Source organism: Pinus tabuliformis, chromosome 6 (assembly GCF_031772625.1).
Source record: "Pinus tabuliformis cultivar Carrire ecotype Pingquan chromosome 6, CPIR1, whole genome shotgun sequence".
NCBI classification, from domain to species: Eukaryota; Viridiplantae; Streptophyta; class Pinopsida; order Pinales; family Pinaceae; genus Pinus; species Pinus tabuliformis.
This window is the reverse complement of record NC_142292.1, coordinates 1,422,195,640-1,422,221,939: the sequence shown is the minus strand read 5'-3', so window position 1 is coordinate 1,422,221,939 and position 26,300 is coordinate 1,422,195,640. Positions and strand designations below refer to the sequence as shown.

Below are 26,300 nucleotides of genomic sequence, written 5' to 3'. Positions count from 1 at the left end.
TGCTCATTGAAATAGGTCTAGCGCAAGTTAAAGTGCTATAGGTGAGTCAAATGGTCAAAAGAAAATGTTGAAGACCTTAAGGGCATGTTGCATCATGTATATGTTTGTATAGAAGTCAAAGCACACTTCTTCAAGCAAAGTGAAGTCTCCTCCAAAGCAAAAGCACCATCAAAGAGTCTCCTCCAAGCATGTGACACCACCAAAGAAGCCATCCGAAGTAAGATAACAAGTCGACCTACAAACAGTCCTCAAGTCGGCCTTCTAGTCGGCCTAAAAGGAGGGACAATCCTCTATATATAGAGGTTGTCCACTCCACTATAACGCACTCATATAGCTTTGAAATCAACAAAGTTAAGGAGATAAGAAAAGAACGAAAAAGGACGAAGTCAAGGAGCCTCTAGTGCAGCGAAGTAAAGGGAAGCATAAGTGAAGGTTGGAGGCTGGTTTCTAGAGCAAATACAGTCACACGTGCGAGAAAGAAGAAGGCTGCCTGTGGTCATAACAACAGAGACTCACAACGAAACATATCTCATTATTTGGGCTAGAGACATAGGCCTAAAGGGTCTCCCTCTCAAGCAAAGTAGCAAGGAAGAAAAGCGAAGGTAATAGGGTTGTTCTAAAGCCTATTACAGTCACACGTGTGAGGAGAAGGAGGCTATCTCTGCTATCATAACAACCCTCCCATTACAGTGATACAAGTTCGTTAGTTGGTGAAGAGAAGGAAGGGATCATCATAAGGAAAGTGTCTCATCAAAGGTATCTCTTCTAGAGCAAGTGCAACAAGATCTAACAACAATTGGAAGAAGGACGAAGTGCCAGAAAACAAAGTGCCAGAAGAAGGAAGTGCCGGGGAACAAAGTGTAGAAAGGAGGAAGGACTTGACTTGTGTTTGGAGGACATTCTAGTCAAGGGTCTACGGTTTGGCATTGACCAATAAGAAACTTCAATAAGAGAAACTTATTAAAGGGTTTTCCTCTCAAGAGAAGAGAGGTTTTGGCCCTGGCAGAGAGCCAACATCTTGTGTTCTTGTTCTTATGTTTTTTGATAGCAGTTTGATGAAGTACACACACATGCATTAATAAGAAGAAGAAGATTAAGTTAACAAGAAAAGTGAAAAGACTCCAGAAATTGTTATCAAGTCAAGAAGAATCATACAAAACCTAATTGCCCTAGATTCTTCAACAACCCAATGGGGTCTTCTTCATATGACAATGACTTTATTGACTTCTTGACTCTATGAAAAACTCTAGAACCACTCAATGGGAGCTTGACCTCTAAATAAAATAACCTTGAGCACTAAACCCATGCTACTAAAATAACAATAATATTTTTCTTCCTTTTTACAATATACAAGAATCAAGAGTACATTTCATATTTATGAAGACTGAACCTAGTTACATATTTCAACAATTTTCTCTATCATTCTTATCCTTCTTGGACAACCACATGTGTGGAGAAGGAAGTCAAGTTTGACCATCTTGACCGAGCTGATTTGGCCTCTGTTTTGACCGAGTTTGACTTGTGTTGATTGAGCCGTTTTATCTCAGATTTGACTACAGGAAGGCCACAATTTGATCGTAGGAAGGCCACAGTTTGATTGTAGAAAGACCATAGTTTGACTGCATAAAGGTTGTAGGTTGACCGCAGTTGATAGCAGGGTTGAAGTTGACTATAGTCCTGTTTTGACTAGGCTATTGACCACTGTTGAAATTCTGATATTTTAGCTGGTTTGACTAGCATTGACTTGCAAAAATAATGACCAGGTTTGACTAGTATTTTTACTTGGATATTAGCACAAATTTCTAGATAAATTGCCGATTTGTGAACCCTGCTGAAGAAAAACTTCTCCTAAAAAAAGTTGTTGGGTTTGCTCCCTAGGTTGGGTTTCCCAGGGTAAAATTTGTCGTCTCTATTGTGCATGGCTGTCTTTCTATGATCTTTACTATTTCCGTTGCATTTACTGTGGAGATTTTTTGAAGTATAATTATTCAATGATAGTAGTGGCATAACTACTGGTTGGTGTTGGAATTTCCAAGTCTGACACGTTAGAAACCCTTCATGCACTTTACTGATTTATTCCTACCTACTTGTTCTGTTAATTAACAAGTTATTTACCATGTAAATATTGGTAATAAATACAAGTACATGCTCAACACATTACAGATGATCAACTGAAGGAAATAGAAACAAGCACACAAGTGACACCGTTGTTTCTGGACTAATGTCCCCGGAAAAACTCAATGTGGGAAAACCAGTGTAGCTATTTGAGGGTTTGATTTATGAAGTAGTTTCAGAATACAATCTGGGTGCCAAATCCAGCTCACCCAACAGAGAAAAATCTCGACAGTAGTACCTCTCTATTCGGAAGAAGATATTTCGGTTGAAACCTCGGATAAACACTTCGGCAGCTTCACAGCCCCAATCTGCCCCACGAAACCCTAACGTCAGCCTCTAGGGACTGCGTCATCCTCTCTCTGGCCTAGTGTTAGCCCAACGTCACTTTGGCTTGGCCTGCGTCAGCCTTTGTAGGCACTGCGTCAGCCCTCTAGCCCTCTGTGTCACCCACGCTGGCCCTCTGAGGTACTGCGCAACTCCTCGCTGGCTTTGCGTGAACTCGTGGCTGCTTCTGCATCTCTCTCCGACTACTGCACTGATCCTCCCGGTGCTATCTCTGCCTCTCTGCTTTTGTATTCACTGCCTTTTAGTTGCAACTCTGATCACTTTCTCAACTTTCTCAGCAAACCCAGCCCTAGAAAGTTGAAATCTTGATCTCTTGGTGTGTTCTCCAAGTGACCCTCAAGCCTCCTCTTATACTTTTCTCGTTGACAAATCAACGATCGAGATTAAGTCCCTAATCAACGGCTAATATTAGATCTGGCTTGATCCATGACTTTTGGACCATTCTAGCACAGTTTTATATTAATTCACATTAATATTTTAATTTAACTTAGGGACTCCATTAAAAATATTAATTATTTTAATATCCTCCAAACTGTTTAGAATCTGCCCAAACCCTTTCTGGGTATTGGAGAGCTCATGTGCCTTAGCCTCTCCACCAATTTTTGTGGCTAGAGCACATCCGATGCTACCCCAAATCAACAGTTGGAAATCATTAGGAAGTAATTATCTGGCAGAAAATCGTATTTTATTGTACATCTTGTAGAAAATTCAACAATTAGTTGCATTGTAATCTAACAATCATGGTATATTCTAGGCATATATTGATCCGACAATTCATATTCTCCTTGATACTAATGACTGTATCTGTGGCTTAGCATCTGATTGGTCCATGATCTCTATTTAAAGAGCATGGAAGGTCATGGCAGATGATCAATTGGGAGAACTCTCTTAAGTAATTTTTTTCTTTTGCATTAATAAAATTACTTCAAGTGGCTGCGTTCTCTGGGGTTGTGGACTATTTCCCTCTTAGAGAGTTTCAACCAAGTAAAAGTACTGGTGTTGCGATCTTTGATTTGGTTGTGTGAGTGGTTACTGAATGTGTTCGTCCTGTATGGAATACCTTGTTTACCCGAACATATATTTGATTTTTAAATTCTTGTCTCCAAGCCCTTTTTCTGTATTGTGATTAGGATTACTATATCATAACACAAAAGTAGATTATAGAACAAAATCAACTGTTGAAGGTTAAGTGGTAGTAATTTAGGAAGTTTGATGATTATTAGTTCTTACCAGAACATATAATAGGTTAACTGGTAGTGTGGCCAAACAATTGGCCAGACTTTGACATGTACAGTTTCTATTTTTGAAATAAAATCAAAAGTTCTAGTGGATCTTTCATACAGTGTTCACATTCGAACACAAATTTTTACAATGCATTTGCATTTCCTTTCTAGTGCCATATGTTCATGGATTGAAAGCTTTATCGTATGCATTGCCTATTAGAATTGAAGTGTGTAGCCAAGTGTAATCTTTTCATCAATCAGATGAAGTATGAACTTCAAAATTTAAGAAATGTATTTTTGGTTATTTCTCCTTTTCTTTAACAATGTTACAACACTACCAAAATCAATATTCTCATTTCTGTATTGTCAGATGATTTCAGGGTAGTGGCAACAGCTATTACATATTGCAGACGTGTTTATACCAGGTATAATGTACTTGGTGTTTTAGTAATTAGTTCACGTGAATTGAATTTTTGAAGGAACTGTTTCATTTTTTGCTGTGTACCTATTACCTTTCTTTAGACAAAGCACTACCAACTCTACATTGCTGCAGTAAAATGTCAAAGCTTCAGCATATTATAGTAATGCCTAATGTATCATCCGTGTTAATGCCTTGTATTTTTCCCAGATTAGTTTGTGGTTGTAACTTATCATATAAAGAGAGAGTTTCTTTCTTATAATGATTATGTTAGCAAGTTTCCTATGTTTTCTATTTCATGTATATTTGAGTCACCTTGAACAATAAAGTACAACGAGAATCACAGCATTATCCTTTCATGCTCAAATATGCAGCTTGTTCCATGCAGTTTTTATTTTGTTTGACAGTTTAACTTCCTGTCCTAATGAGAACCCTCATCGTTTTACTAGAAGGTGGAACTGCACGAATAGTTTAAGTTCTGCACCATTTTGTGGTTCTAGCTGATTTTTTCTTGTAGTTCCACTTGTCTTTTGAGCAATTCCACGATTGATCGTTATTCATTAAAGTAGGCTTTCATTTGCTACACTGTTAATTTTAGAAAATGCTCTCTGATTTGACACTTGAGACATAGTTGTATCTATCCAATGCCCTTTGAAGATTGGCCATTTGAATAGAGTAGTCATTGTAATGACCGCAGGTAATTTTTTCCTTTAGGGTTCAATCTTTATTTAGGGTTTTCAATCAATCATAAAAAAATCACAACTGCAGTGCATAATTGTTAAATTTGGCAACTAGTGCTAAACTCCACCTTGGACAGGTATATGATGAAGCTGATATTTTTATTGGATTCCTCTTTCCGAGAAGTGTAGGATTGATCTAAAGATCATCTCATTCCGACATGTACAAATGGAATTATGAATTTATTTCTTTTATGGACAAATTGTCAAGGTCGGCCAACAAACTAATGTAGGATCAAAAGCCCAAAAGTCACGTCTCTTCACCCTCAACGTTGCATATAAACAGAAGGAGCATCTACCTCATTTGGATACTCATCATCACTCACACATCTCTCTCTCTCCTCATTTGATTGGGTCTTACAGATTTCTGGGCAGCATCTCTCCTCCACATGTGCGAAGGGCTAACTGTACTTTTTTGTTTTCTGCGTTGACCAAGGTGCAGCAAGTTTAACCAGTGTTGACCGGGCAACAGTTGACTTTGTTTGACTGCGTTTTTATTGGGAGAAATTCTGTTTGGGTAGGCTGCATTTCTTGGCACAGATTTCGAGGTTTCCTGGGTTGTTTGACCAGTGTTGACTGTAGGTTTGACTCTGCGTTGACTGAGTTTGACCGACTTTTTCTGGACTGTTTTGGGCTGATTCAGACTGTTCTTGGAGGCCGAATTGACTGGGTTTGACTGAGCTGATTTGGAGGAATAATTTTGCTGATTTGACTAGTGTTGACTTTCTGGTTAGGGCATCCTGTTGACTACAGTTTCACTGGACAAATTTGACTGTATTTGGGTAAATGAATTTTGTATATTGTACTCTCTCTTTGTGCTGAACTTTTGAAGAATAATAAGAAGACTTGATCAAAGGGTTTCCCCACATTGGGGTTTTTCCCTGGCATCTGCCAAATATTGTGTCCTCTTGTCTTGGCTTGTCTTCTGCTTTTTATTTATGTTCTATCTGCATTTACTATCATGTTAATGTGATTGCTAATCTGGAAATTGATATTAGGCTAATAAGAAAAATTGAAGTAAATTGCTCTTAAGCATAGAACTTTATCTAAAATTAACATGGTATTAGAGTTGAGGTGAAGACAAAGCCCAAGCAAGATTGAAAAGAGAAATAACTAAGATTTGTTATACAAGGACAAGATTCAATGGCCTCTGCGTCTTACTTCAAACTTGATGACAAGCTCAATGATAAGTCTAATTATCATGCATGGAAGATGTCTCTTGATTTGACTTTGGAAGAGCAGGATGCTATGGACTATGTGTAGGGAAAGATCACTGAACTTCTTTCCAATGCACCGGCTGCCACTAAGACAAAGTACAAGAAAGGTGAAGTCAAAGCTAAGAAGATCATTAGGGATTCTATTAACAAGCATTTGGTTGCATACATCTCCGATTTGAACACATCTAAGAAGATCTATGACAAGTTGGTTGGCATGTTCAAAGTTAGCAATGCAAACCAAGTCCTCTTTCTCAAATACAAGTTGAAGGACATAAAAAAGGAAAGAGGTGAAGATATCCAATCCTACTTCATGAGGATTACCGAGATAAAAAATGATCTTCTTTCAATTGGAGAAGTTATTGCTAATAGTGAGCTCACTCTCATTGCCCTTGGAGGTCTCCCATGCGAATGGCATGTGTTCAACACTAATATCCTCAACAATGATAGGATTCCAGGTTTTGATGAATTGTTGACTAGATGTACTCAAGAAGAAACAAGGATGATGGAGAGAGACATGCCTTCAAATAGTAATGAAAGTTGAAGGACATAAAAAAGGAAGGAGGTGAAGATATCCATTACTACTTCATGAGGATTACTGAGATAAAAATGATCTTCTTTCAATTGGAGAAGTTATTGCTAATAGGAAGTTCACTCTCATTGCCCTTGGATGTCTCCCTCATGAATGGCATGTGTTCAACACTACTATCTTCAACAATGATAGGATTCCAGGTTTTGATGAATTGTTGACTAGATGTACTCAAGAAAAAACAAGGATGATGGAGAGAGACATGCCTTCAAATAGTAATGAACCAACTGCATTCTCCGTTCATGCTAAAAAGAAGAACAATGCAGGTTCAAAGAAGCAATGTCAAGGAAGACCGAGATTCAAAGATGGAAGGAAGGGAAAATGCTTCATTTGTAACAGGTTTGGCCACTATGCTAGGGAGTGTCCTAATAGAAGGGATACACCTCGGGATGATGACAACCACAACAATTTCAGGGGCAACAACAATCAAAGGAATGGCAGATTCAACAACAAAGGAAAAAACAATGCTCCCGCTACTCAACATGGAAATGGTCGACCTCCAAAAGATCAAGAAACCCCAGGTATGATGAATCTAATGTTATAGATAACAAGCAAAAATAATTTTATCTTATATCTGTCCTCTCTACTACCTCTCCTCCGATACCTTGGGAAATTGGTTGATTGATAGTGGTACCTCAAGGCACTTCACTGGGTATAAGGAAACTTTTTCAAATCTGATAGAAAATGATACAAATTTGGAAATCATTCACGGGGACAATGCCACTTATTGCGTAAAGGGAGTTGGGGATATTACTCTTCAATTGAATCAAGGTAACACCATTTATCTACAAGAAGTACTATATGTACTTGATCTAAAGAAGAACTTGGTATCTGTCTCGGCAATGGAAGACAAAGGATTGAAGGTGGCATTCATTGATGGAAAGGTACGTGTTTGGAAAATAAATTTCAAAGAAGCATTTACTCTTGGATTCAGGGTTGACAACTTATATCAAGTTGGAGGAAGTCCACTAGGAGCTATGTCTTGCGACACATCTCTTCAATCCGAATTATGGCATCGGAGGTTTGCTCATCTTCATTATAAGGCTCTACTAGATGTGACGAAGATGGTGACAGGTATCGTTGAATTTAAAATAGAACATGAAGGTGTTTGTCAAGGATGTGCCAAAGGAAAACATACAAGGGGACCATTCCCCTCAAGTGATAGCAAGACTACCGACATTTTGCAATTGGTTCATTCTGATCTATCTGGTATGTTGCCCGTGACATCTTTGGGAGGATATTTATATTATGCTATCTTTGTGGATGACTTCTTTCACAAAACTTGGATTTATTTCTTGAAGAAGAAGGACGAGGTTTTCACATGGTTCCGTTCTTTCAAAGCCTTGGTCGAAAATCAAACAGGGAAGAAGATCAAAATATTGAGGACCGATAATGGAACCGAATATGAATCAAATGAGTTCAATGACTATTGTAGAGAAGTTGGCATTAAGAGGGAGACTACTACTGCATATACTCCTAAGCAAAATGGAGTTGCTGAAAGAAAGAATCGTTCCATTATAGAAGCCACTCGTGCCCAATGTTATCGGAACTGAACTGATCATCGAACCGAAAAACCTTGTGGATCGGGAACCAGTCGAAACTAGAAGAAACCGGTTTACCCAAAACACATAAAATATTCATATTTTAAAGAAAAAACAGATATAATATGTCCACCAACTCCAACAACTCCACGTAAGGAATCTGCCAAGCAAGTATATGTCCACCTGCCCAGTCCACCTACGACTACAGATCACATCTTTCGAGAGGAGTGGTCCGGAGGACGAATGAAAGCCCACATATAATATACCGATTCTACATCCATATGAATGCAAACCATTTATACACAAATATGCAAAAGTTCTCATTTATATAGCAAGTAATAGTGCATATAACCAAAATAGCACTTAGTGCAAAACATCACTGAACCAAAAATGTTACAAACATCAAGAAGCAGGTTCTAAAATGCCTTTATAGTCCAAAATAACATGCTAGATCATAGTATTATATTACACCCTACAATGCTACAAGCTACAACTATAGCAAATCAATGATCAAATCATCAATCATCATCAGAATCATCCTCCTCCTCCTCCTCCTCATCCTCATCTAAAGAATGAGTAGCATCCAAGTCTGCATCCAAGAATTAGTAGTATCCTCTAAAAATTTTCCAACCTGACAATGCTCCAAGACTCCAATTAGCGGTTCAAATCTGCGAAAAATCTCCCTCAGAACAACCGTACAAAAAACTCTTCAAATTTTCCTCACCGAACTTAGCTCAAGAAATGCAAGAGACTCAAATGAATAGTGTGAGTAGAATAGAGGGGGTGGGGGTGTTTAAGTAGCTTTAGGGGGGGCTAGATTAGGTTTAGAAATTAGGAAAACTATTAAAAAAACCAAAAAAAGCTTTTTTAGTGCCTGGTCGTGCGGCAATGGGACCTGCGGGCTGGCGGAATTGGTCCGGACTGGTTCGGTACCAAACTGGTCATTTCCAGTTCGGAGGGCCGGTTCAGACCGATTTTGCCTCCAAACCGGTTAGACCGGCCGATTTTGCCGGAATTGGTTCAGTTCTGATAACACTGCTCGTGCCATGCTTCATGATCAAAACCTTCTGAAGTTCCTATGGTCGGAAGCTGCCAACACTACCGTGTATGTTTAAAGTAGATGCCCTCATCAAGCGTTGGTCTTCCAAAATCCTAAAGAAGTTTTCACTGGTAAGAAATCTGAGGTTTCTCATTTTAGAATTTTTGGTAGCCCCATGTATTTTCATGTGCCGAAAGAAAAGAGAAGCAAATTGGATGCATCTGGGTAGAAAGGAACATTTGTCGGCTACAGTGAAACTTATAAGGCATATAGAATCTATGTGCCTGTTCAAAGAGAAGTGGACATAAGTCATGATGTCACCTTTGATGAAGATGCTGCCCTTGGGAAGATTAGTAACCTTCCTATTCCAAGGAAGGACAAAGAAGCAGATATAGGAAAGTAGGGAGAGCTGCAGGATGAGCTGATGCCTGATGTTGAAGGACCAATGGATCCTATTGATCCACCTCTTCCAAATGGAGACCCTCATGGCTTAGGGAAACTCTCGAAGGTGCCAAGAATCATATTGCTCCAAGGGGAACTTTTCTTGAAAGTAAAAAGCCGAATAGGTACCAAGGGTATTTAGCTACCATGAGTACCATTGTTCAATCTGAGCCTTGCACATTTGAAGAAGCTGTGAAGCACCAAGTTTGGAAGGATGCTATGAACGAAGAGTATGAGTCGATTATGAAGAATGATGTCTGGGATGTGGTCCCTAGACCCAAGGACAAATCTGTTGTCACCTCGAAATGGCTCTACAAGATCAAGCATGGAGCTGATGGAAGTGCTGAAAAGTTCAAGGCCAGGTTTGTTGCTCGAGGCTTCTCTCAAAAGGAAGGTGTGGACTACGATGAGATATTTGCACCAGTTGCCCGATATACCACCATCCGTTCGATTATAGCCCTTGCTGCCTCGCAAGGATGGAACCTACACCAGATGGATGTCAAAACCGCCTTCTTGCATGGTTCAATTAAGGAGGAAGTCTATGTAGAACAACCGGAGGGTTGCGAAGTTCAGATCGTCAGACACATGCATGCAGGTTGAAGAAAGCCCTCTATGGGTTGAAGGAAGCTCCATGGGCTTGGTATGAGAGGATCGATAACTATTTGATGAAGTTGGGATTTACAAAAAGTGAAGCTGATCCAAACCTTTACTTTAAGGTTGAGAATGATAGACCTCTCATCTTGGTACTTCATGTGGACGATCTCTTTCTGACAGGTGCAAACCCTCTTATTCATCAATGTAAGAGGGAGTTGGCTTTTGTGTTCGAGATGAAGGACCTAGGACTAATGCATTATTTTCCAGGATTGGAGGTTTGACAAAAGCCAAGTGAGATTTTCCTTTCTCAAGGAAAATACATTGTGAAGCTACTTGAAAGATTTGGGATGGTGGATTGTAAGTCTACGACTACTCTGATGGAACTTAACATCAAGAAGTTATGCGGAAGTGCTAGTGGGCCCGATTTGGGAAATCTTTCTGAGTATCGTCAACTCGTTGGGGCCCTGATGTTCTTGGTGAACTCCCGTTCGGACATATGCTTTGTAGTGAATACATGAGTCAGTTTATGGTTGAGCCTCATCACATACATTGGATTGCTGCCAATAATATTTTGAGATATCTTCGGGGCACAATCACCTATGGACAGAGATACACTGCCGGGAATGTGAGGTTTCATAGTTATTCTGATGTTGATTGGGCTGGCAGTGTGATGGATTGTAAGAGCACATCAGGATGTTGCTTCTTTCTAGGTTCTGATTCGATATCCTGGATGAGCAGGACGCAGAAATTGGTTGCTTTGATCGATGCCGAGGCTGAATATATTGCTGCTAGTATGGCCTCCTGTGAAACTGTTTGGTTGAGGAAGCTCTTTAGTGAGATGTTTGCATATGCGCTGGATACCACCGTGATCTTCTGCGACAACCAAAGTAGGATTCGTCTTTTTGAGAATCCCGTGTTTCATGATTGCTCCGAGCATATTCATATCAGGTACCACTTTATTCGGGATATGGTACAACGGGGAGCAATAAGGCTCCATCACATTGGGACTGATGATCAGGTCAAAAATATTCTTACGAAGCCCCTGGGGAAGGTCAAATTTTTAACCTTTCGTGAACGACTTGGAGTCGTGGAGAGACCAATGTTTTTAAAACCGGAACCGGTGATTGGACCGGTCCACCTAATGAACCGGTTTACCGACCGGAACCGGTCTAACCGGGACTGGTTTGGTCTAAACGAACCGGTTTTAAAAAAATACATTAAATAATTAATTTCTAATGAAACAAAACTATTTTTAAGATGTAAAACCATGATTCCAAGCCAATAGAGACAAAATATGCAAAGTTTGCTCATTTATATACCATGTAAAGGTGAATATATCAAAATGGCACCGAGTACAATACATATCATCGACAAAATAGAAAAATACATAAGAAATGAGGCTCTAAATGGCCTATAAAGTCCAAAAACAATGCTGCAAGCTATGAGGCCATTGGCCTACTACAAGTCTACAGTGTACACATGATCAATCATCAAGTTCATCACCACTACTAGACACAGGATCATCATCAGGAGCTACATAGACATCATCTGGTTCAGAGTCTGAGGATGCCTGGACCTGATTTGCAACCTCAGTATCAATGCCACCAATGACAATAGAAGTGGACCTAATGGAAGCACGAGTTTGTCGACCTGCATGACTAGTGCCTTCCATTGGTTCTTTGCCTTTCCTTGATGCCACTGATCCTAGTTCTGATGCCACCACATAATCTGCATCATCCCCCGCTAAAGCCATGTCAATATCAAAATCAGCCTCAAACACAGGTTCTTCAGTCTCCTCCACCCATTCTGATGTTGGATCAATATCGTCCAACACAATGGGATCTATATCAGAGTTTTGCTCATCATTTGGAGCTCCGATTGCATTTATTGTTTACCCCCAAACCATGAAATCCTGAAAACCATCAAGTCTGCTGAATTTTGAGTGAAATCTAAAATTCTAGTTTCTTCATATGAAATCCAATGAGGTCGAAACCACTCTCAAACATCCCGAGTCATTTCATGGTAATGTTAAAAATTTAAGTAAAAGGATGAAAATGAAAATTAAAGGAAACACTACCATGAAATTACCAACATTGTTAGGGTTGAAACACCTTTAGTTTCCCCCCAAAACCCCTGAAACATAGTGAAAAATATGCTTTTTTAACTTTATGGTGGGCGTGCCTAAAACCGGTTGGTTTAGGACAGAACCGGCCGGTTTGATACAAACTGGCCGGTTCCATCCTAAACCGGTCGGTTTTCACCGGTTAGGGCAAAAAAATGGCGAAATGGCCTTTCCAACTGGGTTTTTTGGCCGGTTTGGACCGGCAGCCTTACTAACCGGCCGGTTAGACTGGTAACCGGTTTTTAAAAATGGTTTTGAAAACACTGGGAGAGACCCTCTTATGAGTATCCCGTTTGAGTTGGATATTGAGCTCTGGGAGCTTTGGGGGGCTTGGGGTACTTCTTGGGGCAATGAGCGGCCATAGGGTGAGTGGTTCACCTTCATCTAGTGGTGCGTTGTGTACAGGGTGAGTGGTTCACCTTCCCCTGTGATACCCCATGATGGTTGATAAATGCCTAGGATGAGTGGTTCACCTTCTCCTATGGCATATGAGCATGATGAGTGGTTCATTTTCTCCTGCTGATACATCCTAACCATATAGTCCAAGACTCATGGGAAGTACCTGTCATCTGGGCAATGAGTAGGGAAATGAGGATAGGGACCATAGTACTATCGATGGATGCACCGTGTACTACCGTAATCCCTATGCTAGCATGTTTGATATTAATTTGGGATCAATGGAGACTGACTTCAGGTCAGTGGAGAGTGGTATGATACACTCTCGATCATTGGAGATTGACTTCGGGTCAGTAAAGAGTGGTATGACACACTCTCGATCGTATCTTCTTCATTATTTCTTCATGTTTCAGCAGAGTAGAGTATATCAGCGATGTCAGAGCTGGTACAAATTGACATATGATTTGGCAGGTGGAATTCTCCTTAGTTGAGAGGGAGTGTTAAATTTGGAAACTAGGGGCAAACTCCACCTTCAACTGCTCATATGATGAAGATGATATTTTTATTGGATTCTTCTTTTCGAGAGGTGTAGGATTGATCTAAAGATCATCTCATTCTGACATGTACAAATGGAATTATGAATTTATTTCTTTTATGGATAAATTGTCAAGGTCGGCCAACAAACTAAAGTAGGCTCAGAAGCCCAAAAAGTCATGTCTCTTCACCCACAACGTTGCATATAAATAGAAGGAGCATCAGCTTTATTTGGACACTCATCATCACTCACACATCTCTCTCTCTCCTCCTCTGATTGGGTTGTACGGATTTTTGGGCAACTTCTCTCCTCCACACGTGCGAAGGGCTGACTGTACTTTTTTTGCTTTGACCAAGGTGCAACAAGTTTAATTAGCGTTGACCAGACAACATTTGACCTTGTCTGACTGTGTTTTTCTTGGGAGAAATTCTGTTTGGGCATGCCGCATTTCTTGGCACAAATTTTGAGGTTTTCTGTACTGTTTGACCAGTGTTGACCGCAGGTTTGACTTTGTGTTGATTGAGTTTGACTGACTTTTTCTGGACTGTTTTGTGCTGATTTAGACTATTTTTGGAGGCCAAATTGACTGGGTTTGACTGAGCTGATTTGGAGGAATAATTCTGCTGATTTGACCAACGTTGACTTTTTGGTTAGGGCATCCTGTTGAGTGCAATCTGATTGATAGATTTGACTATATTTGGGCATGTGAATTTTGTATATTGTACTCTCTCTCTGCTTAACTTTTGAAGAATAACAAGCAGACTTGATCAAAGGGTTTCCCCACATTGGTGTTTTCCCTGGAATTTGCTAAATATTGTGTCCTCTTGTCTTGGTTTGTCTTCTGCTTTTTATTTATGTTCTATCTGCATTTACTATCATGTTAATGTGATTGCTAATCTGGAAATTGATATTGGGCTAATAAGAAAAATTGAAGTAAATTGCTCTTAAGCATAGAACATACCATTGTTATCTAAAATTAACAATAACTATCAACTCATAAGTACCCTCTATATAATGCACTCATGATATAAAGATATTCAACAGTCATATGTTTCACCAACAAACCATTTAAATTGCCCAATGAACAGTAGATCTATTCAACCAACAATCCACTAGTATAATTCTAATTGCAATGACAATATTCAGTAGACAAACATTCCAACTGTAAACAACACTAGCACTTTCCAACTTGGTTGTTACTATACTAATTAAACAACTCATTGTCTAACTGTGCTGCCTCCAAACTCGTTTGTTGTTAAGGGGGCTTGTGGCAACCCTGTCCAGTACTGAGTTTACAATTGTGGTTGAAGAGGTTCCCTCAGCCTTGCTTGTGCTGACCTTATTGCTACCTTACTCAATGAACGCTAGCTGCTGTGGTCTTCAGAGCTCGGTGTAGCCTCAGGTAGCTTGAGAAAGGTATCCGCTACTACCCTACAATCCTCAAGGAGGCAGACCGAATACAAAGGATGCAAACAACTCGCTGCTCCTGCGGCTAGACTTCGACTCTCTGGCCTTGCCTATGGCCTGTGATCTATGGCTTGCAGCCTCTGTTGCCTGTTACAGATGATCTGCAGCCTTGTTTGTACACTTAGGAATCCATGTTTGCCACACAATAACCTTTATGGGTGCCACTGCTTCAGGATATGATTTTTGGTGCCACAGAAACAATCACATAGAGATATGTCCTTCCTTCGCCAAAATCAGATAAGAATTGCCTCAGAATATTATGCTACAACAAGATAGAAAGGGAAGAAGACTAGCTAGGGTGGGGTCATCTCCACTGAAACTAATAAAGGGAAAAGGGGTTTTAAAACCCTTAGAGCTACAACGCAAAAGAAACAAAGGTATACCAATCCAAATCGATGATGATAAAATGGTTTTGTCTCTCCTTTAGTTATAGATTCCTCACGGTGGTCTCTCTTCCTCAATCTGATGTGAGAGGTTACAAGGGTAGCCCCCAATTTGGGCTTTTTGCTCTAGCTACCCCAAAATTTACCCAATGTTGCCCCAGAATATTGGATAATGTGTTTCCCCTTTTATCAATGAATATGGCCTATGGGGTTGGATAGGTTACTTGTCCTCCCTTGGGCAATTATTCCATACAAAACATTACAATCCCCCCTTGCCAACATTGCTTGTCCTCAAGCAATTGTGCTTTTAGGTGTTGGACAATTTTTCTTTCAATTTTCAAGAATAAAAACTTCCTTCGATCCTTATAGGCTACAACTGCTATAATGTAGAAAATCCACGAAATTCTAATATGCTAATAAGAACAATCTGAAATATAATTTCTTTTCATATAAACACACAATTTCTCTACTAAACTTTGTAGCAGAATAGGAACAGAAGTAAATCACATTCACACAATAGCAAAACACAATATATATATATATATATATATATATATATATTCTAGGGAACCTAACTAGGAAAACCCTTTGCTTGCTTGAGAATTTTACTGAAGAAATTTGAGCAATACATCTCTTACAAATACAACTTGTTTCAATCCAAAAACAACCTTGTTTTCCTGCCTTGAAGCGAGCTTTAACCCTTGCAAGATTGCTGATCCTTGCCTCCTAGATTTATGCGCACAAGCTTCTCTTGGCACACTTTCTCTTACAAGATCCACACATAACTTGTGCAACACTCTCACAAATTCGTGAGTTCTATTGTCTTGTCTCACCAACTCGTGCTCACAAGACAATAATCAAATTGTGCCTTCGTTCCTCCTTTTAAAGCATTTCGAATGGCTAAGTTTAGTGAGTTTCTAATTAAGGAGTTTGATTTTGTGATTGATTGAGTTAGCATGAGTTAATTACTCACGCAACTCGTCCTATCTCAAATCAAGGACTTGAGATTCAATCACACGTTTTTTTCCTCAATTAAACTAGAAGACTAATAACTCGATCTTCCACTTTAACACATATGTTAACTGCTTCTAAACTTGTCCCAATTTTTAGGAATGATTCCTAATTTTTAGGAAATTGTCTTAAATTATATGAAACTCGAGCATGCCAAGGACAAACTCGTTGTGGTTCCTTTGATTAAGGCACAAATCAATTATCAAGGAACCCTTTCTCGCTATTATTTTCAACACTCCCTCGCTAATTGTCTTAAATTATATGAAACTCGAGCATGCCAAGGATAAACTCGTTGTGGTTCCTTTGATTAAGGCACAAATCAATTATCAAGGAACCCTTTCTCGCTATTATTTTCAACACTCCCTCTTAGCGAGGAAGGTGTTTTTGGAAGAACTTCATCCACCTGGATCTGTCTCCAACACTAAAATTTTTCGCCGCTGCAACTGCTACCTTTGCACTAGAAGACTTCCTTGCTTTATTTTGCGAAACTTGCTTTGAAGACCTGTTCTTTCCCACCATGCTCTGTGAGTCCACCACTTTGGTCATAAGTGCCATGTACCCTGTGTACCTCTGTGTCTGCTTTTTGATGCTGGGAGACTCAACTCTCTTCTAATCTCCCTTAACCAAATCCTCTGCCCACTTGGCTCGAACTCTCCCTATACTGGAAGTCTCTGATTGAGTGGCTGCCTCCACTTGCCCTAGGGTATGTTTCTCATCATCCAACTGGTCAGCCCAACTGCCAACTAGCTTAGACTGAAACTGAGATACTGGTCTAGGCTCCATCTTGGGAGCTCTATCTTGCTCTCGCTCAACCACCACTTCTCCACTCTGAGAACTCCCTGCCTTGCTGCTCAAGGCTGCACTTGTCTCTACGTGCAACTTATAGAGATTCTTCACCCTCACACCTATCTGCTTCTTTCATCCAGAAGCTAAGTGCTGGAGGTACGCCTTACCTCTGCTGAAGATGATATCATATCCCTTGTCCTTAAGGGTATCTACTGAAACAAGATTCTTCCTCAATCCTGGAACATAGAGAACATCTCTGAGATGAAGAGGATTACCTGAATCCCTTTGAAAATTGATAGTACCAACTCCTCTTGTTGCATACTGACCATCATCTCCTAGCTCAATATGAAACGACTTGTCCTTCTCCTTTAGGTGGCTAAAACTCTTCTTGTTCCCGGTCATGTGGAAGGATGCTCCTGAATCAATATACCATATACTGCTATCTGCTGAGCTTGCCATGCAAGCAATCAATGAGAAATCTTTCTCGAACTGGGCAGAAAATGCATCTACCTCTGCTGATGCAGCAACATGATCATTTCTGGACTCCTTTTGATTAGGACACTTAGAAGCTTAGTGCCCAAACTCATGTCAATGGAAGCACTTGATCTTGCTTAGATTCTTCTTCTTGCCCTTCTGACTAGAATCAAGCCTCTCATTGGCCCTTCTTGCCCTTAGCCTTGCTTGCCAGGGCAAGGTTCTCCTCGTCCTTTGTCATAACTAATCTTCCTTCTATGGTTCCTCTTTGGATCTCTTCCGGTATGTAGTTAGTCCAGAACCTTTCCCAATTCGGAAAGTTCTCTCTCCCACTAACAACATCTTGGAACCCTTTACAAGACTTGTGAATTCCAAGGCAAAACTCACAAGGTCATGATCAGATACAACCACGCCCACACCACCTAGTTCATCTATCACCGAAAATCTCAGAGGAATTCGGGTTATGTACTGTGTTTATGCGAAGTACCTTTACCTTGTGTATATAGTGGTTGGTCTTCATAAATGAGCCGACATGAGCCATGTGAATCGTTGTGACTCCATAAGGTAAGGCTGACATGATCTTTACTTCAACTAGAAGTCGACATGGGGAAGAGAGCTAGTGCTTCTTGTTTGGAGGGCTTGTAGACTTATATACATTTGATACATATGCTCAAGAAGAGCTTCTTTATACATGACATTGACTCTTTGACAAATCCTAAGGCTCTAAATGGGAGCCATCTAAAATAAACCTCTTGCTCATGAAACCCATGAAGCAAGACATTACAATAATAATTTTATTCTCCTCATTTCATCATTTACAAAGATCATAATTACATGTCATTATGAAGACCGAACCTATTTACATTTTACAACACTCCCTCTTAACTAGGGAGGTATTCATAATGGTACTTGGTCATTCTCACTCTGAAGAATTTCTCATAAGAAGAATCGCATTGGTAACCCATTTGTTTAGCATCATATCAACCAACATTGCTACATAGCAAGGCCTTGACTAACAGCTCTATCTCTCCACAAGATCTGAGCTCAATGCTGGTGAGACCAATGATTTATAGACACTCATCATTGTCTCTCTCGCAACACACTCCACCCGAGTTCTCATGGTGTGTTCCTTTAGGACTATTCTTATCTTGGATTCCCACTCCTTAAAGAATATCGGTCCTCCACGACTACTCTTATCTTGGATGCCCTATCTCATCCTCAAAAAGTATCAGATGCCAAATGATTACCTAATCCTCTCATTCTGTCTTCCTAGGTGAAGGCTGGAATGAAATGCCTATCTCTCCCTCTCAATTAGGGAAGACATATCTATTCCATTAAAGGAATTTACTCATTCCTACACAAGGAATGTCCCTCTTGGCTTAGGAATTTCCAAGTAAGAAACTTTCAAGGCTCCCTTTCAATTAGGGACCTTCAACAGCTTCTCAGGTGGAGACGATGGGGCAACCAGTTGCTTGAAGAACTCCTTTCTTTGATGTCATGAATTTCTTCTTTGTTGTGGAGTCTTCATCTTTTGGGGACTTCTTCATAGGGCATAGACCATCCATCAGTGATGTCATCATTCGTTTCATCGGAAAGTGATTCATCAATCTTCATCCATCATTGCTTCATGTTTTGCTACCTTCATCAGGCTTTCTTTTCCCGAAAGTTCTTGCATCCTTCTACAAGGTTCTTTATGGAAGACATTCATGGTTCTTCCCTTTGATAGCCCTGCATAAGCTCATCCACATACTTGTTCGAAAATAAGAAATGAACACTTAAATCAAAATTACCTTTGTGATAGTCTTTCATCATGACATCTTCCAGTTTGCATCCGCATCCTGCATACATGTTGACATATCTCCCAAAGATATCAATTGTCAAGGGTCTCCATCTCTTCCAGACTTCCATCAGAGCCGTTGTATCTTTCAGGGAGATTTCCTAGTCAAATCTTCTTGGTTTTCCAGGATGTTGATAGCCTTTACCACGGTTGCATATCTCACAATCTCTTCCTTTGTTTCTTCACACATTTCATTTCATTCCCAGGAGTTTCCAATCAGAGTTCCTCAATTGTAGTCAACCACCTCATACTTCATATGAGGACATATTACGTTGACTTCATCTAGTGTGACCCATGCCTTCCGACATCTTTTCTTAGGAAGAGATTCTTAACCTTTGATCATGCTTCTCAAAATAGAGACGTGATCCATGTTACCTGCAAGCATACAACATGACTTTATAATAATTAATACAAGCATACATACATCATTTACCTTTAGGTCATCTAGGCATCTTTCAGCAACTTCCTTGACTGAAAAGATTTTCAACCCCTTTATTTGCTTCATCTTTTATGTCATCATACCATCATCCCATGAATTCCACAAGTTGAAGTTCCTTATGAAACACTTGCTTCCACTCTAGCTCGATGAATCCTTTGATGAGGATTCCATCAAAGAATCTTGAGGATCTCACATATCCTTATTCATAAGATGTTTCCCTTTTGACTGAAGTATGATGAGACTTGTCCTGGATGACTTCTTCCTTTGATCTTTCAATGAGGTCACCAAGAGCTATATCTTTCAAAGTTGATTATCAGACATCCTTCATGTTTCTTATGGTGATGTCACGAGCTCTTACTTCTAATGCTTTTCCTCTTCCTTGGACTTCCTTCTTTCAACTTTCTCCACTTCTTTGGTGAAATGGACTTCTTCTCTATTCTTCTTGTTATTGCCCTTCGTAAGCTAAGTACAATCTTTCCTGTAATGTTCATAGCATTGAATCTTAGCTATGTTCTTCTTTCAAAATGGCTGAATCCTTTCATTTGATCCTTCAACACTTTTTCCCTCAACTTGTCTTCTTCTATCTTGCATAGAAACCACAAGTTGTTGAATGGGATAGCCTTCTTATCCTCATAGACATTGTTACCTTGTTCATCAGTTAGTGCATTTAGAACAATGAGGATTATCTCTCCCAGATCTTTCAATTGAGATCTTATGAAGATAACCCTTTATCCTTTGATACCTTCAATTTGTGTAGATCAGATCTAAGTGATGTGACCTTCTTTATCGCATCTTCAGAGAATAGCTCTACCAGCCTATCATATATATCTCTTTGATGTCTCCAATACTGCTATATAGGGATGAGGGATCTTTGACTAATTACATAAGAATCCTTTGAACCCTTTGATCCCTTTCCATGTATTCAGAGGAGACCTTTCCATTGATACGTTCAATGACTTCACTTGCTTCGAGGACTATGTCTATCCTCCTTTTCCATGCAATGAATTTCGATGACCCAACCAGGTTATAGATCTCCTTGCAAACACGAAGTCATTTTACCAAATTGATTAAAGAATGAAAGATACTTACTTGACTAGTGAAGATGAAATCTTCAACTTGATTACTTTGATGATGGTTGAAAAAGATGTATTAGTGCTCTTTTTGGATGCTCTTCTTCCAAATGAAAAATAACCCTTCTTCAGTGAGAGGAGATTGATCCTTTTATGATGACAACGCCTTTAGATCTAGCTCTCTTTGTTGATGGTGATAGATGAGGATGTTTTGTTGTTGCTTCCTTGGATGATCTTCTTCAAGGATAAGGAGAGGATCCTTGCTTCAATGAGAGGGAACTTGCCTTATAGCTTTGAAGATGATGATAATGCCTTCTCGCCTTCAAGATACTTCTACTTCTCTTGTAGTGTAGATCATAAGTGCTTCTAGAATTTTGACTCTCTCCAAGATGATGTGATCTTCAACTTTAAAGTACTTCGAGCTACCTTGCTTTATAGATAACCTGATGAGGGTCTTTGTGGTCTTTTGATGATGACTATAGGATCCAAAACTTTTGTTGTTGTAGACTGCTTCTTCGATCTAGGGTTTTATTCTTCAATGTAGATCTTGATCTTTTGCTTTGATAACATTCGACTTTCTTAGATGCCTTTCTTGAAACACGATCCTTGAATGTCTCTTTGATTAGATGGCCTTCCTTTGACTTCAACACCTTAGCTTTGGTACCATGTTGAGAAATCTAGGGCATTAGTATTATGTGATTTCTCTACTATTAGTGACTGCTTGTGAATGCTTTTTACTTGATTATATTAGGATCTTCTACATGTTAGATTATTAGTGTTCTTCTTCATCAAACAATAACCAATGCATGAAAATAAATACACAAGAGACACAGAATGTAGGCTATGAGCTAGGGCTAAAACTTCTCATATTTTGGGAGGAAAATTCACACAAATTCTTCTTATAGAGATTCCAATTGACAAATACCAAGACCAAGACCCTTGACGTATTAACCACTTCCAAGGCCAAGACACTACCTCTCTTGATTGTCTTCTCCTTCCTCCTTTCGGTTCTTCTTATGCATTGAGATCATTTCCTTTCTAAGCATAATATGATAGCAACGAATTGTTGGCACTATATCACTGTCTTGACACCAAATTGTCCTTTCTGCAACATTAGCAAAACACTGTAATACTTCTCTTAATGGCAGCTCCTTCACATCACCAAACTGTGGCTTCTATACATCATCTAGCTGTGATATAGATACATCATCATTGTCACTGTCTACCCGAAATTATAGAGAGACATTAGAACTTCTTTCACTATGGAGATTCGAACTTTATCTTAAACAAACCCTTGCTGTCACTTTTATTTACTCCGAACTATATACTTTGATATGACATCCGAACTGCTGGGTGACTGTGCTAGGAGTCCACATTCGTCACTGTCCTCTCCATCCAAAAATATTCGAACTGTTGACTGTAGCTATCGCCGAAAATCTCAGAGGAATTCGGGTTCTGTACTGTGTTTATGCGAAGTGCCTTTACCTTGTATATATAGTGGTTGGTCTTCATAAATGAGCCGACATGAGCCATGTGAATTGTTGTGACTCCATAAGGTAAGGCCGACATGATATTTACTTCAACTAGAAGCCGACATGAGGAAGAGAGCTAGTGCTTGTCATTTGGAGGGCTTGTAGACTTATATACATTTGATACATATGCTCAAGAAGAGCTTCAGACATTGACTCTTTGACAAATCCTAAGCCTCTCAATGGGAGCCATCCAAAATAAACCTCTTGCTCATGAAACCCATGAAGCAAGGCATTACAATAATAATTTTATTCTCTTCATTTCATCATTTACAAAGATCATAATTACATGTCATTATGAAGACCGAACCTCGTTACATTTTACAAGCAGCATAAGAGGAATCTTTTATGGCATGCCTTTAATGAGTGTAAGAGGAATATGCGACGACTTTAATGACAACGCAAGAAAGAGTGTAATGTATCCATTAAGTTAGAGAGAGTAACGTAGATCCATGTGAGTCATCAAGGAGATGTGCAAAGTGATTGAGAGACATGAAGGTAAGGTGGCTTGTAATAATAATAATAATATTGATGATTAAGTCGAGATTGAACTATTAGGATTGATTAATGATAAGTTAAGTGATTTTCCATCAACTATACTTGATTGCCAATTGATGCAAGGTGATTTACTATTTTTGGAAAGTCATACTTGAGATGCTAGATATGACTTTCTAATTTTGGAAAATCACTCCAATATTGTCAGAAATGAGTTTTTATTTAAGGAAATTCATCCCTGAGCTACCAATTTTCAACACCCCATCTCAGCTAGGGAGAAATTTCTTTCTGCAAAAATGATCTCTGCTTTCTCTGCTTATCTATGTTCATCTTTAGTATGGATTCATGGAAGAATGATGTCTCAATCTAATGAAGAAGAATCATCATAGGGGAGATTCATCTATCACCCTATATCCACTGATCTTCCCACCTTGACATAGACTTGGGGGGATTACCACTTGTCAACACATGACAAGGATTGTGCACAACCAAGTCTCACCTCAAGAGTCAAGTGGTAGAACACCTGCATCCACAGACTTTGTTGGCATTACCATTTGTCAACACATGACAAGGATCACGCACAACCAAGTCTCATCTTTGCTTGGAGGGATTACCACTTATCAACACATGACAGGGATCGCGCACAACTAAGATTTTCCACACCCATTGGCCAGATGGGTGACAATCCCAACAAGCCCAACTTGTGGGTAGGATGCATACGGGGGTATACTCTTGGCAAGTCCCACACTTGAGGGTGGGGGGGTTACCACTTGTCAACGCATGACAAGGATTGCGCACAACCTATAATTAAGAGTTCCCTCAACCCCATGAGCTCTCCTGGCTCCATTCCAACTTGTGAGCTCAAACAAGAGGGAAGAGCATAGCTCAGTGTTCTTGATCATCCATGACCACCTCCACCAGGAAGGTCACATCTGTCAGTTGAAGTTTCTCTCTAAATACCAAGAACTTCCCTTTTGGCAAAGGCTAGGTAACTATGTGAGCTGTCTGATCATTAGTCGCAATATTATGCAGTTTCTCTGCTCCTCTCTGCACCATGTCCAGGATATAGAGATATTTAATCTTAATGTGCTTGGACTTATCATGGAACACGTGATTTTCTGCATGTTGAATCCCATGCTTATTGTCACAATATATTACTGTCATATCTGGTACATGCTCAAACTACTCTCTAAAGACTTTCTTTAGCCATACTGCCACACTAGCCATGCTAGCAACAATGTACTCGACTTCAGCCGTGCTAAGGGCTACAAACTTTTGTTTTCAGCTCATCCAAAATATCATGGCAGATCCCAAGCTTAAACAACATCCATATGTGCTCTTTTTGTTAGCAGAGTTACCGACCCAATCAACATTAGAGTACCCATGTAGTCTCACATCTCCAAAAGTATATATCAATCCAAGATTGATGGTCCCATGCAAGTATCTCAGCACATGCTTTGTAGCAATCTTGTGTGCATGTGATGGCTTAATCATATATTGGCTCAGAGTATTGACCACAAAACATATGTCCGGTCTAGTGTTCACGAAGAACATCTGTGCTCTAATCAGTTGTTGATATTCAGAGGGATTTGCCAAATCAAGTCCTGTAGCTTCACCACATAACTTCTTTAAAGTCATTTCCATTGGTGTATTCATGGACTTATATTTTGTCATACCAAATCTTTCCAGTAGCTTGACAACATATTTTCCTTGAGGAAGGAAAATTTCACCAGGTCTTTGCCATACCTCTAAGCCCAGAAAGTAGTGCATCAAATGAAGATCTTTCATTTCAAACTCAAAAGCTAACTCCCTCTTACACTGGAGGATAAGAGGTTCTCCACCTGTCAAGAATAAGTCATCAACATATAATACCAAAATCAAAAGCATACCTTGGACTGTTTTGAAGTAGAGATTTGGATCATCATTGCTTCTGGTGAAACCAAGAATCATTAAGAAGCTATTAATGCAGGCACACCAAAATTTTGGGGCTTGCTTCAATCCATAGAGGGTTTTCTTTAGTCCACATACATGAGTTTTGCTGTCATGTTCTTCAAAGCCTTCTATTTGCTCCACAAATACTTCTTCCTTGAGGAAGTCATGCAAAAAAGCAATTTTCACATCCATTTGGTGAAGAGCCCACCCCTGGCTAGTATCTAGAACCTCAATAGATAGGACTGTAGTATATTGAGCAATAGGTGCAAAAATCTCATCATAGTCTACTCCTTTCTGAGAGAAACCTCTAGCCACAAATCTAGCTTTATATTTTTCAATACTTCCATCCACAACATTTTTAATTTTGTACAACCATTTAGAAGTCATAACAGAGTTACCTTTGGGTCTTGGAACTACTTCCCATACATCATTATGTATGATGGACTCATGTTCTTCGATCATTGCATCTTTCCATACTTGATCTTTCACTGCTTCTTCAAAAGTGCATGGTTTATCCTGAATAATGTTGCTCATGGCTACAATGTATCCTTGGAACCGACATGGCTTCTTGCTTTCTCTGAAGGTTCCTTTGGGGGCATCATGTCTATAAACATCGTGTAAAGTGTTACAAAGCCATAATGGTCTCTTTCTAGCAGGAGGATCACATGGAGGAGGATCCAAGGGGTCCATGGGCTCCAAGGGTTCATCAACAAGATCAGACTCAGGCTTAGGATCTTCTTGAGCATCCAAGGCATCATCTTGACTTTCAACATTAGCATGAGGAGGAGTGTGAAAATTTCTGAATCTCTACAAACAGAAATCCTATTGCAGTTACTGGTTTAACATCTCCTACTTGTTATTTCATTCAACAAGTTATTTAATTAGATAAACAATGATGTAGACACTACTACAGACTACACTGACATACAGATCATAAACTGAAACAATAGACGCGACAAACACACAAGGGACACCATTATTTTTGGACAACACGTCCCCGGAAAAATCCAACTTGGGAAAAATGGTGCAGCAGATAGAGAGTTTGTATTATTAAGCAAACATAATTTGAGTACAACAGGTTGCCTCGCACACTATCTAACCTTACAGAGAAGTCACGACAACAAGAAATACATTCGAGGGTTTACCTCGCTCCCCTAGTCACAGCTGATCCAATGAGTGATCTGACACCCTCCCGGCAAACACTGCGAAGTTCCTATGGAATCACTGCGTGGGCTAGTGTCTTGCCTCTAGAGAACTGTGTCACCCCTTCTGTTGGATCGTTTTGCTGGATGAAGACTGCGGTTAAGCCCTCTCGACTCAGAACCTCGCTTCTCCAACAAAATCTCGGACCACTGACGAATACTTTGCATTACCACTACAAGAGCCCCTCTGGACTGTGTTAGCATTGTGTGAGCCCCTCCTGGGCTGCGTAGGCCTCTGCGTTGCCTCCCTGATGCTCAAGCTGCCTCTCTGCTACGTACTCTTTGGCTCGGAACTTCCTCTCTGATCCAATTCTCTGCTTCTGCCCCTCTCATTGCAACTTAGATCACTTGTTCGATTCTCTCAGC

The 26,300-nt window shown here is 39.8% G+C and overlaps 1 protein-coding gene across 1 annotated transcript in view; it reads left to right on the top strand.

Moving 5' to 3' along the window:
* The window catches only part of LOC149263979 (cyclin-C1-1-like), a 241,976-nt gene that overhangs the window by 96,374 nt on the left and 119,302 nt on the right, over positions 1-26,300 (top strand). Inside the window, exon 4 of the mRNA XM_089427184.1 lies at positions 4,064-4,108. Within this exon, the coding sequence (XP_089283310.1) occupies positions 4,064-4,108 (45 nt within the window). The remainder of the gene's footprint in view (positions 1-4,063; positions 4,109-26,300) is intronic.